Here is a 13,012-nt window from a genome sequence, read left to right on the forward strand (position 1 = left end):
AGGGACAGCTGACCCTGTGTGTGTGTGCTGCACTGTCACCAGTGTGTGTGTGTGTGTGTGTGTGTGTGTGTGTGTGTGTGTGTGTGTGTGTGTGTGTGTGTGTGTGTGTGTGTGTGTCTCAAGAGTAAGGCGGGATACACAAAAGCAAACACATTCCAATATACTTGTAAAAAATGGAAATAAACATTCATTTGACATAAACAGAACACAGTATGTTTTAGTTTATCCCTTTGTGGAGGTTTAAGCTTGACGATCAAGTTTTAAAATACATGCTTATGCTGCCCCCTGCTGTCTAACCTGATAACTAAAATAGAAAACATCTGATTACACTGTTATACAGTGATTTTGGTGCCAACGATGTCTGAACGGTTTTGTATTAAGTTTATGGTGCTGATTAACAATATGACTTCGGTTTTGCCAAATTGGCTGTAGTTTCATACATATTTAATAGTTAATTAACGCAACACGTTTGAAAAGCATTCACAATTGCAAGAATATGTTTATTTTAGTTACAACTAGTAAGTAAACAGTATCTACCTTTCTGGTGGATGTAATGAGAATCCCAAGGTTGATAAATTCACAGAGATGTACAGTATTTTTCCATAGCTTCCTAAGCTGGGAATTGACCTTCTTAAATAGTTTTTTCCCCACTAGATTTGCAAGCCAGTTGACACATAACTGATGAAAATGACTCAGATTCCATTATAACAAACATAAGAAATAGTTTTTAATTTCAGTTATGTTAGTTTTTTCCCAACAAGCAAAATATTCACACTTCAAAACTACAAACTAACATTTAACCAACAGAAATGTTAACCAAAGCTTATTTTGTGTTTAAACTCTTCATTAAATATGACATTAAACTAGAAATCAATATGGAAATATAACTTAAAAATTTTGATATACACATAAATATTCACAAAATCTCTCCAAAAGGGTTTCAGTTCGTCAAAAGTTATGTTACAAATTATTTAACTTCCAGTAATTAAATTAGATTATCAATTAAATTAAAATCATTCTTCAAATCATCTTCAGACAAAACACGTCTAAATGTAGGTTCCAGGTCCTTTCAGCACTGAATTAAATGTTAAATCCTGCATACACTCTGCCCTTTCTAATACCTTTGATTCTTACAGGAGATATGCTTCTGCTCCATAGCACCACCCAGTGCAAGATCAAGGCGGTGCAGTGACAAACACCTGCATCACATGCACCACAGATCTGGCTCTTTGGCAAGAGCTCTAGGTGCTGGGAGTGAGCTGGAAAAAGGCCTTAACTCAGACCGGAGCAGAGGTGATGAGGATTCAGGACCAGTCTGAAAAGGGTTCTAGGAACAACTCCCTCCCTCAACATCAATCCTTGATCTCCCAATTCTTCTTCTGGGTAATGCAGGAGTACAAGTACACCAGTGGTCACCTGGACGGCTCAATTTGCGTCTCACCACAGTTAGAAAAATGAAGGCGAGGGCAGGATTGGCAGCTCAGCTCGTCAGCTTTCAAACGTCGTCCTTAGTGACTAAACAGTAGAAGTCAGCACGGGCACCATAGTTCCTGGAGCCCAAGTCAGAGACGTCTATATCGAAGGGCTTTGCTTCTGCCACTGGGGGCAGTTGAGGGGGGGCAGCCGGCAGGCTGGGAGCTCTGCTTTTCAGGGTCTTGTAGACGGGGAGTCGTAGCCCTGGACAGGAAGTGGAGGTGTATTACAATACTGTAGTGCACTATTACTGAGTCTACTGATCAGTGTGTTTAGTGGACTTCAGCATGGAAACAGATGACTAGTGAAGTCACTGGATCAGTGATCAGGCTCGTTAACTGTTGGGATTTAAACATAAACACTGGACCCGCCTGAGCCCAAACCCAGTTCTTTGAGGTATGGGCACATAAAGGACACTGACCAGTAACAGATGACACCATCAATGACTGAGCCACAGTCAGACTGGTTCGGCACTCGTACCAAGGTCACCCGATGGGTCACAGTCGGGATCGGGGTGGCAGTCGAGGTAGTCTGGGTGTAAGGAGAGCATGGGGTCCCTGTCATCCTGCAGCAGGGTCTGGGGGGTCGTCATGGGGGGGCAGTGATAGGCCATCTTCCGGGGCAGCGCTAAGGACAGCTCCTTCCAGAACGCTGACGAAGGAGTCTGGGGATCGCAGAACCAGAAGCGTCTAATGTTTAGTGGGTACAGTCACACCGCTTTGATACCACATGAAGAAAACAGTGCTTTCCTTGCCACCGGTACAAGTTCATATAATAATTTAGTTTGCACATATACCATCATGCTCTACTCTTTAAGGCACACGCATATATAGGGGTAAGAGTGAAGCTTGGGTTCTGAACACAGGGTCTGCCGTCCATCCAGCAGCCCTGGGCCATTTTTCAGGGGGTTAAAGGTGTTGCTCAAGGGCCTAACAGAGATGTGACTGTTCTGGGATTTCAACCAGCAATCATCTGATTACACGCACTGAGGCCTAACCCACCCACCCACACTGCATCACACGAGCTGCTCTCAGTGCACATGCTTAATAGCGAATTTGTAACATCTGCTGAGCCGACCTGCTAATTAGTTGAAAGGGTTGCAAATTTTGGGAATTTTCAAAGTTGGAAACTTTCCATGGGAATTAATGGGAATATATGGGAAGTAACAGGAATAAAATGCGAAATTGCAGGTTAGCCTATAACAGGGAACTTAAATGTAGTTGACAAAAATGTCCTGCAGCATAATCTTGGTTAAAACAAACAGATTTAATGCAAATGCAGTTGAATATTTACCCTGCACTGTGCATTCCTCCATCACATCCACAGATAATTTCTAGAATCCTGCATACTAGAGGAGGACTTCTGAAGACACATCACTGCATTTGAGTCCAGAAATGCATCCAGTTAAGTAAATTTTCATAATATTGCTGGGTTAAATATATTTGATCTGTGGTATTAAAGTTTAACAAGCAAATACTAAATCAAAATGTTTTTATACAGTAGCTTGCTATCCAGTAAATCAGATATCCTAAATGTAAGCCAGATAACACCGTTTGATTGACAATTTAACCTCTGGAACCCGATTGATGCACAATGCGTTGAGTGTATAAACAATTCATGAAGCCTCTGACGCACAGAAATCACATACGTACCCTCAGAATCGCAAGAAGCCGAACTTGACAGTGCTAATAATGATATCATTGTGTAACCAGATGCTTGTGAGTAACTGTGTGCAAAAACATCCCGAAATAAGCATCTGCATCAAAACACATTGCTTATAAGTCACAGTCTATGCTGTTATATTCATAGTTTGATTTCTTTGCTGTATCAGTTTGTGTGAAGGCCCACAGCTCGGTGAAATGGTCTGACTCAGCTCATTTATTTGGAATTTTCTCAAAATTCCCCAGCTTAACTTCCCATGGAAAGTTTCTGGGAATTTACCAGAAATTTTCCACCCCCTTTGCAACCTTACTGAAAGTGATGTAACACTAACACATCTTGCATGTTTCCCCCATATGGCAACCTGCAGAGAAGGCAGTCTGACTGCTTATTTTTGGGTTACTGTGTGTCCCCACTGTGGAGCCCCCTCAGTGCTTTGCAGTCTCTCGGCGTCTCCTCGGCACAGCAGGCTCACCATGGAGTAGGAGCTCCAGGTCAGGAGGGTGAACCGCTGCCTGCTGTCGTGTAGCAGCCGCAGCGTGTCTGGGCCCATGTGCTGCCTCTGCGTCTCCCAGGTGATGAGGATGGGCTTCTGGGAGAGCTCCAGCAGCCGCCACAAGCCCTCCCTGTGCGCAAAGGAGCATCATCACCCCGAGGGCGACCCGCGAGGCCCGAAAGAAAAAGCACAGGAGGCTTCATTTAGTTTCTTTGATTTTAAATGTGCTGTTGCATGAAAGATTGATATTAACGAACAATCTTTGGCTTCGAGACCCTGGACCCTGCTAATTCTCTCCAATTTAAGATCCAGAGGATGTTATGCAGAGGTAGAAAGATGCAGTGTACAGCTAAAACAAAACGCGCATGTGTTTTATCTACAGGCTTTAACTGAATGCGGCATTCAGTAATCCCCAATCTGACAGATTTTTCTTGGTATCATTGGCTGAAACTCCTTCAATGTTTTGCAAAACAATAAACCACAGTGACACTTATAATGCATCTATAATGCATTATAGATACGTTCATAATGCTTTACAATGCTCAGTATAGGCATTAAGGATCCTAGGTACTGCATTATGAAAGTATCTATAGTGCATTACACAGTAGACAAGAGCTTCCTAAAGCAGTCATAATGCATAATATACATGGCTGTAATGCATTGTCATATTTTATTTATTTATTAATATATATATATATATATATATATATATATATATATATATATATATATATATATATATATATATATAAATAAAACCATGTTTATAATGCTTTATGAATGCAGTATAATGTGTTATGAATATGTTTATAGATACTTATGGACATGGCATTCATAGGAAGTGATACCACATACACTGTATTAGCATACCTACATTTTATAAGTAGAGCTAGAATTGATGAAAAGCAATAAAAATAAACCTAATAAACACTTGATGTTCCTCCTCAGCATCAGACACTGATGCACTGCACCAGTATGCAAGAGGGTGGTTTTCTGTGCTTTCAGCTGCTTACCGGAGGTTGCTGGTGCACCAGTCCTGCTCCAGGTATGACAGGGACAGCACAACAATGAGGCGCCGGCAGCGGCTAACGTTCATCAGCAGCTCTGCGGACGGCTCTGTGGGCACGAAGCGATTAGCATCAGCTGGTGACCAATCATAATGTGGGGCACTTAAATTAGGACTTGGTGACCAATCATAATGTGGGGTACTTAAATTAGGACTTGGTGACCAATCCTCTGTGATCAGAGTCACCTGGAAGGGAAGGCGAAGCCTAACCTGAGGTTCTCGAAATTGGGGCTTGTCAACTTTGGTCAACCAAAGCAACCAAACCTCCTAAGCTCTTGATTGAACTAACTGGGCAAAATTTAAGCTTAGTTAAGCAGTAATGATGTTAAAAGCTGTGCATTCTGATCGACTAGGAAACCTCTTAAGCAGATGCACAGCAGGAATATTCCAGGAGGTCTTCAAATATTTTCACAGTGGTGGGTCTGCAACTGCTGAAGATGTGATTAAAAAATAATCCTTGCTTCACCTTCAAACTGTCCTACAGCTCATTCATATTACCTGAACCAGGTAAGATGTTCCCATGATCCAGGTGTAGCTTATATCCCTGCTTGTTCTCCAAGTGTGGCTTTAGGATGAAGTTGACAAACTTCCGGTCATTTTCATTGTTGGCGTAGGACACATAGGCGTCATATAACTTGCCGTCTAATAAATGTGGACAGAGAAGTGATCAGTGCCCTGGACGATCCTCAACACAGATGCCACAGGCATACCTTCCGGATTGACAAAAGTGAAGCAAACATGACGTAAATGAGATTAACCAAAATGTCAAGTGAAAGATTGGGATTGTGTGTGACTGGGGGGTGATGACTCAGTAGGTCGGGGGAGGTCTTTCTCCTGCCAGAAATGCAATGCTCACCATTCATCTCAAAGTCTCCATAGGTGTTCCTATACCACAGCTTGATGTCAAGGTGGCACTTTGAGAAGATCAGGATGGCCAAAGCCAGGATGAGGAGGAGCACCATCACTGCAATGACCACTGCCAAGTGACTGGCAGCTCCTAAACACACAGAGGTTACCCATGTTTAATAGTTATGTTAAACTGCATACAACATCCAACAAAAGAGTATTTAAGATTTAAAAGCTAGTAAATGTAACATGAACCCTTCAGATGAGCTGGTCAGTTAAACACACAAACAGGAAATGCAGTGCAGATACAGTGCTCACAGAAGGTCTTGGGACAGTTGCTTAATTCAGTAAAAATATTGATAATTTATTATGTTTGACAACAAAAATCATTATTTTATTAATTTGTTTGCAAAAATATATAGAATAGTGATACGAAGGAAAAAATTTGGCAGGTTAGAAATCAAAAAGGTAATTTTTTTTTAATTATTTTTTATAATGATGTGTTAATTTTAAATATTTCAGTGTTGACGTCATCAACATCGACTAATCACAGCAGCCCTAAATGTCTGTGTGGAAGATACAGTTTAACATATCTGCACATACAGTATGTGTAGATACCCCCCTCCCCCACCGAATGGCTGTGAACTTTGTGTAACCCCCCCCCCCCCCCCCCCCCCCTATAATATGTCCGGAGGATGGCCCCATCCTCCACAGATAGCTGGTCTTTCAAGTCAAGTCGATGTATTCAATTCCTGAAGACAATTTGATTGACATTCAATAGGCTTAAATACAACTATATGAATAAAAAAAAAAATACAAAAATTCCTAATACTTGTAAACTTTACCTAGGTGCAGAACTTAAAAGCTTAATGCTCAACACCTGCTTAGGGAACAGATCCAATAACCGCTTCTGCTTATTTTCTGTTTTTTTTTTACCAGCCATATTAACAATCCTGGTCGATACATGTTTGTCAAAGCAGAGTAGAAGATAATACAGATTCATTAAAAGTCTTGTACAACATATACGTTGGTGATCTGTCCACATTAAAGGCCCAAAAATTCCTATGCATCTTCAGCATTTTCCCGGCATGTCACCATGTCTTCTTACGCATTTCCTGGAGCTGGAAATGAGCCGAGATGTTCCTCACGGTGCAGATGTACAAGCCGAAGTCAGAGGGCTCACGGAGCGTGAGCTCCAGCAGGCTGCTCGCCACCTTCTGAGACGTGTTGTGGAGGAACCTGAGGACGGATCGTGACTTTTAAGACAGGGGTCAGTGTCTGCAGCGCTCCCAAAACATGACCCGAGTTTGCTTGCAGAATCGCGCTTGCAAAACTTCTACAAAAAGACTTGCTAAAGCACACAACAGCAGGATCTATGTCAACATATGCTAAAATAGATTCCTTTAATCAGTAAACTTCGACTGATGTTTTATCCAGGTTAGGATTCTCACCTCTTCCAGGTGACTCTCATCATAGAACTTACAACTTTGGCCATCAACCATCAATGCTAACGCTTCTCTCTCATATGTCTACTTTAAAGACCTTCAGTATGATCAAGAGGCCAACATGCATGAAGTTAGCACTGTATAATCGTGGCCATTAAACCTCATTTCATACATGAGAACATGGACAGCATAATCAGTACAGTCGACCCTTTTGCAGTGCGGCTTTCCCCAACGCGGTTTCAATACATCCCAGACTCGGCACAAGAAATTGAATGGGAGCGTTTTGGGGAATTTTGCAAAAGCCATAGACCACAAGCAAAGGTCAGCAGACAAGACACAAGAAGTTTAGTAACTGAAATGCATAAAATATATGTGCAGTGTTGGTCTGGAGGACGTCAAGCATGTTTCTGGCATCCACTCATGTGATGTTAGCATCTCATGTTCATCTTCCAAAAAGTTTCATGAGGTTTTTACAGATCGCAGTAGGCCTGCTTCCCTAACCCCCAAGAAGTGGGGGGTTGACTATATAATGAAAGTCACTTACTCTGAGAAGTTCTGTTGCTTGGTGAGGTTGGACAGAAGACTCCCATCTCTGCTCCAGTGCAGGGTGGAGTCACACTGTGGCTCCTGGGGGTCCCAAGGTAGCAGGGCAGTGCAGTTCAGGGTCACGGTGAAGCCCAAGGTTGATTGTTGATCCCTAAGGGTGTCGGTGGGCACAAACACAGGGGGCTGGGAGCATGCGGACTCTGTGGGGGCAGATGATTTCTGTCAGTGTGGCAAGACAACATTTGGGGGGCAGAAGGTGGCTCAGAGGTTTAGAACTCTGTGCCTCTAATCAGAAGGTTGCTAGTTTGAATCCCGATCTCAAATCACATCTCAAATCGCAAGACTCTCAAGCCTGCCCACCCCCTAAAAGAGTACTCCAGGTGACTGGGTAAATGGACAACCCTGCACTCAGACCCCTATATATATATCACCTCCATATGTATATGTGTGTGTGTCTTAAAAAGAAGAGCATGATGGGATACGTGAAAATCAACACATTCCAGTGTACCTGCTCTCCACCTTGTTCAAATGGATATAAACCTTCATTTCATTTCAATGCTGAGGTTTCAGAAAATCTGATAAGACACAAAAGGCCGCTCCCCAGTACCAAGCTCTTTAAACAATGTACCATTGCATCGTTTCCCTTCAGGTAAGGAATGTTTGTGGTTAGCTTGCTTGCTAGCATGACTCACTCCTTTAGCTGGTCTAATCTGAGCTATCAAAACCAGTCTAGTCTGCACTGCTACACGGAAGGACAAAGCGGAAGAGAAGTTATGTTACCTCTGCCTTGATAATTTGGGTTCCTGCACAAATGCAAAAAACATATGACTCTGGAATAGTGACAAGACAATAAGAATAAAGACCGCCTTGCACATCGTCGCTGTCTGATGAAAACTGCGAATGTTCACTTTTTGACGATGGTGACTGGTTACTGTTGATGGAATGCGCACAGTTTGACATACAATTGTCCAAAGAAAAGATGTTTTATGAAGTCATCTACTTAACAAGTGTTTATGTTTATAATAGGTAACATTGGGATCCTTGATGCTTGTTGGTATGGATTACTGTATATCTGTAATTTTAACACCTTAACATTGATAGCTAATTAGTCAGTTAACTAACATCATTGTTAATTGTGAATATAAAGCGTGATTAGTATCTTAACTTATTATTAGTACGTATCTTGTTGACATATTTGCCTTGTGGACAATAATCCATGTAACGTGAACCATGAAACCGTTCACTGGCTGTGTAAAGACAGTTTTCCATTTGCGGTGCTAAGCTTGTTTGAAGTTTATGCTATAAAAAGTTTCAGTGAAAATGTGTTTTCTCATGCTCCTGATATAATTAAGAGATACATGTTTCTCATTGGACAGTGATGATATGCTAGTATGTCAAAAGCATTGTCTAGTATGAAAGAATGAATAAATGAATGAATGAATGAATGCTACATTTATATAGCGCTTTCCAAGATACCCAAAATGCTTTACAGAGCCAACGGACAGTCACTTCAACCATCACCATTGTGTAGCCCCCACCTGGATGATGCAGTAGCAGCCATTCTGCACCAGTACGCTCACCACACAGTAGCTAAGGTGACGAAGGAGCAGGAGAGAATTCACTGATTAGATACAGGGGACAATTAGAATGTCAGATCTGATAGGGTCACAGTAGGAACAGTAGCTTCTGAGCTTAATTCCCCTTTAAAAACTGTTTTACAGGTTTATTCCAAGTTAACCAAATGCCCCCACTGGATTCACAGCTCAATCATTAACCAACAAGCCTAATGCTATGACCTTTTCCTGCTACAAGCAGACCAGAGCAGCTCAGAAACGCTCCACTGCACCTCCGCAGTTAGGAACCACTCGACACACTAATGCTGTGTCATCAGGAAAGCCCAGGGGCTCTAGTTCACGTTGGGATCCTATGGGATTTCATACAGACAGCAGCTGTAAACCTTCGCAGGACATTCATAGGAAGAAATGCCACGGTGTCCTCTGTACCCAGACTTTAGCGTGAAGGCGGGATCCCCAATCGTGCTACAAGAACAGAGGGTGTAAAAGGTCCAGCCATCAGACCTGGGCCAAAGTCAGACAGCGGAAAAGCGAACAGGTTCAAAATGAGTAAACGGGGAACCGGCATAATTCCGTGTAATTCCTGCTCTACAGAAAAGGCGGGACTGTCTGAGACTAAGGAAAAAAGCAAAAGCTGTGGAAGACAGGAGACATGGGCTATACCTCCCACAGCGCCATTTACAAACCCAGAGAAGGCTGCCGGCCCGAGTCATCTGCCCTTGCAATGCGAGAAGGTCGCCCGAGAGTGCAGCCAGGTGCCTGGGCAGGTAACCCTACCTTTCAATTGACAAAGGCATCCTCTGCTTCTCAACTAATGTGCAGGAGAAGCCATTAATTTCTGACAATTACTCTCACGATGAAGTGATTTAAAGTAACTAGAGACCTAAGCAGAGACTTGTGATGTCATCGGTTACAATTTGTTAGAACGCTGCTCTTGTGTCCTACAGACAGTATCAGTTCAGTTTGTGATGGTTAGTGCACATTGGAATAAAGCGGATCGTTTATTCCACAGCCTTGCTGAACAGGATGGACCTCAGGCGATGTGAGGCTTTTAATCTAAGCTCCTAAATGAGCAGAGCAGGGCCTGGTGAACCGCCACTGCCTCCGGGAAACAGAGCTTGTCCACACGGCTTGGTCCAATAATACAAAGAGGACATTGACCACACGTTCACAAAGAGGAGGAGCACTGGGCCGCTTGTAACCAGCCAAAACCTTACAGAAAGAAGAACCTGTTACTGCACCCTTAAGAAAGAACTTCTATGAAGCTTTAAATGGACGGAAATGTAATAATGCAAGCTATGCATGATGTAAATGCATGACTATTTGTGCTGGGAATGGATCAGTGACGACATGCAGGCAAAAGAGAGGCTTGCGGCTTACTGACTAACTTACTAATCTGACCAACCCAGAGGATGGCTACTCAGAAGGACAAACCGCTCCGCATCGCAACACGCTGCTTTGCATTTCCTCCCTCTAAACATTTAAGATCTGCTGCACGTGACAAAGAAATATATAGGAAAGCTGAGAAAACTGCGGCCAATCACTTTCATAGTGATGTGCAGCCTTTAGACCTGTGGTTTCCATGCAAACCACACAGAACAAGAAACAACCAGCGGCCTGGAATTGTCACACTGCAAGCAGAGGGAGGTTTAATGGGAGGAGAAAAATGGAAGGAGGGGAATTGAGAGAATTAAATTGTGAGATCTCGTGATAATTTTGCATTACTATAACATTATGTCTGTTCAAAGTACAAAGGGTAGAATGAATGGACTAATAACTATAAAACTAAATGACATATAAACATGTCAAGTAAGGTATGGCTTAAGCAATAGACTGGGGGAGACAACGCACACCATTAAACTTTCAGATTATGTATTTTTGTAAGTTCATTATCTCTCCATTCATTACGGCCACTTTTACAGTGCCTATGCAGAATAGCTATTCAGCGTGAAGTGTCATTGTCACCATTCAAATACTTATGTCACATGTATTATAAAGAATTTGCCCTTAAAGAAATCTGAAAAACTAAAGGGTGTTGCTGGCTATTGTTGAAAGATATTACAGCCAGATTAATACAACTTTTATTAATAACATTCATTAATAACTGCATCGTGTTCATTCAAAGCACAAAGGATAGAATTAATGTTTTGACAGATAATGGGCGAGTAAGATCTCGTAAAGGGATTTTTTTTTCCTTCCAAGGCCTCTTAGGAGGCTCTGTGAAGACCAAACTCAGAAGTGAAATCTTCTGTTCTCACATTCCAGCAGAAAGAGCTCCTCTCCTGCCCAGTGGAAAAATAAGTCCGTTTATCCCAACCTGTGTGCCCATCACCAAAAACTTACTGTATGTCCATCTTCACCCTGCAGTTTTACATGTGGGCTGGAGCAGGAAAGGACTGGGCTTAAGTGCACAGCCTACAGCTAATGTTTGCTGTGCAAACACGGTGAGGTCACTCACTCACACACACACACACACACACACACACACACACACACACACACACACACACACACACACACACACACACACACACACACACACACACACACGCTGCTCAGCTGTAGATGTTGCTGAAAGCTTCATGTTGAGCTCCTGACATTAACACCAGTGTTTCAGCCCCTTTTAAATGTATGGCACTATTGTGGAAAATCACTGGCAGGGTGGGCTGGTACAACAGGACTGTACCCAGACCAGCACGTTTTCTCTTTCAGCTGAATTGTTTTGCTTTTCCCCAACTTTATGGGGCTTAAGGTGCACCTGAGTTCATGCCCTGAAAAGGGGAGCAGTTCACAAGGGTCATTGGTATAAGGCTGAAAAGGAATATGTTGGCAACCTCAGAGGACAGTGGGACAGCACCAGTCAGCCTCTCGGACATGTTGTTTAGGGAGAAAGCCTGCAGAGGTATAAACAGGGGGCCATATCCTGGATTTACTCTTGGTTACCCTGTTTGTTTAAAAAGAGTGATTTATTAACTGAAGCTTTGCCAGGTTCAAAGGTCATATGAGAACCACAGTCACCCCAGTGTCTATATTGTAGTAAACCACACAAATGCTGGACAGTGAGGACAATTTTACAAAAACGAAAAATAAAACGTTTTTATTTGTTTGTGTAGAGACCTTAGATACTGTAGTCACCTCTCCGACTGACTTCATACATCAGTTTAAATATTAATAGTCTTTCATCATAAGTACCTACGTATCAGTTGTCATTGGAAGATTGGATTTTTTTTCTGCGACACGTATTAATTACGACCGTAGATCGTCCACAACTATGAAAACAGCACGTCAAATCAAATCACCACGATTTAACTAAAACTTTCCAGTCCGGAGGTGGGTAGTTATTTCATCGTATCCAGCACCATGAAGCGGGGAAAAGGACATATAAAGTTCGATCTTACCTGCAGGATTTCCATAAACGCTTCTCCACAAGATAAGCGCCAGGAGCAGAGTCCTTCCCATCGTCACCTTTATGATCCGGAACTTATAAAGTATTAGGGCCAGTTTTAAAAGGACCAGACCTGCAGCTCTCTTGTTTTCCGCAAACTAGCACCGATCACTATCATGCGTGCAGATCCAAAGCGCAAGGGGAAAGTGAAACGAGTCACATGACGGGGACACCTGCCCGGGTCACGTGATAGGGACGCGCACCTGCCCAGGTGTCTAGTGCTCGCGGTAAAGGCTGCCGTGCTGCACGAGCGTGTTCAAAAATAAATATGGATCCTAATATGATCCCGAATATACGTGTTGAAATATTAAATACAGGGGCATATGTGAATAAAGTAAAAAAAAAAAAAAAAACTCATTGAAAGGGAGTTTGATATGTTGCGTTTTCTAACAATAAATTAACTCAACTTTCCTCTGTAAATGTATATATTTGAATTTGGATTTCATTTAATAATGAATGTAC

The 13,012-nt window shown here is 42.4% G+C and overlaps 1 protein-coding gene across 2 annotated transcripts; it reads right to left on the bottom strand.

The window, feature by feature from the left end:
* Positions 1-479: 479 nt before the first annotated feature.
* sigirr (single immunoglobulin and toll-interleukin 1 receptor (TIR) domain) lies at positions 480-12,711 on the bottom strand. Of its 2 annotated transcripts, none has more exons than XM_048973175.1 (9): positions 12,504-12,710; positions 7,530-7,731; positions 6,649-6,779; positions 5,551-5,691; positions 5,193-5,336; positions 4,642-4,744; positions 3,608-3,758; positions 1,954-2,137; positions 480-1,677 (listed from the first exon to the last, which is right to left on the bottom strand). In XM_048973175.1, exons 1-9 carry the CDS (start codon positions 12,562-12,564, stop codon positions 1,496-1,498), a joined length of 1,299 nt encoding a protein of 432 aa, XP_048829132.1. In that variant the 5' UTR covers positions 12,565-12,710; the 3' UTR covers positions 480-1,495. The 2 variants fall into 2 exon arrangements, with proteins under 2 accessions (XP_048829132.1, XP_048829133.1); XM_048973176.1 differs by having other exon boundaries at positions 1,548-1,677; positions 1,895-2,137; positions 12,504-12,711.
* Between the last annotated feature and the right edge of the window lie 301 nt (positions 12,712-13,012).

Source organism: Brienomyrus brachyistius, chromosome 13 (assembly GCF_023856365.1).
Source record: "Brienomyrus brachyistius isolate T26 chromosome 13, BBRACH_0.4, whole genome shotgun sequence".
NCBI classification, from domain to species: domain Eukaryota; kingdom Metazoa; phylum Chordata; class Actinopteri; order Osteoglossiformes; family Mormyridae; genus Brienomyrus; species Brienomyrus brachyistius.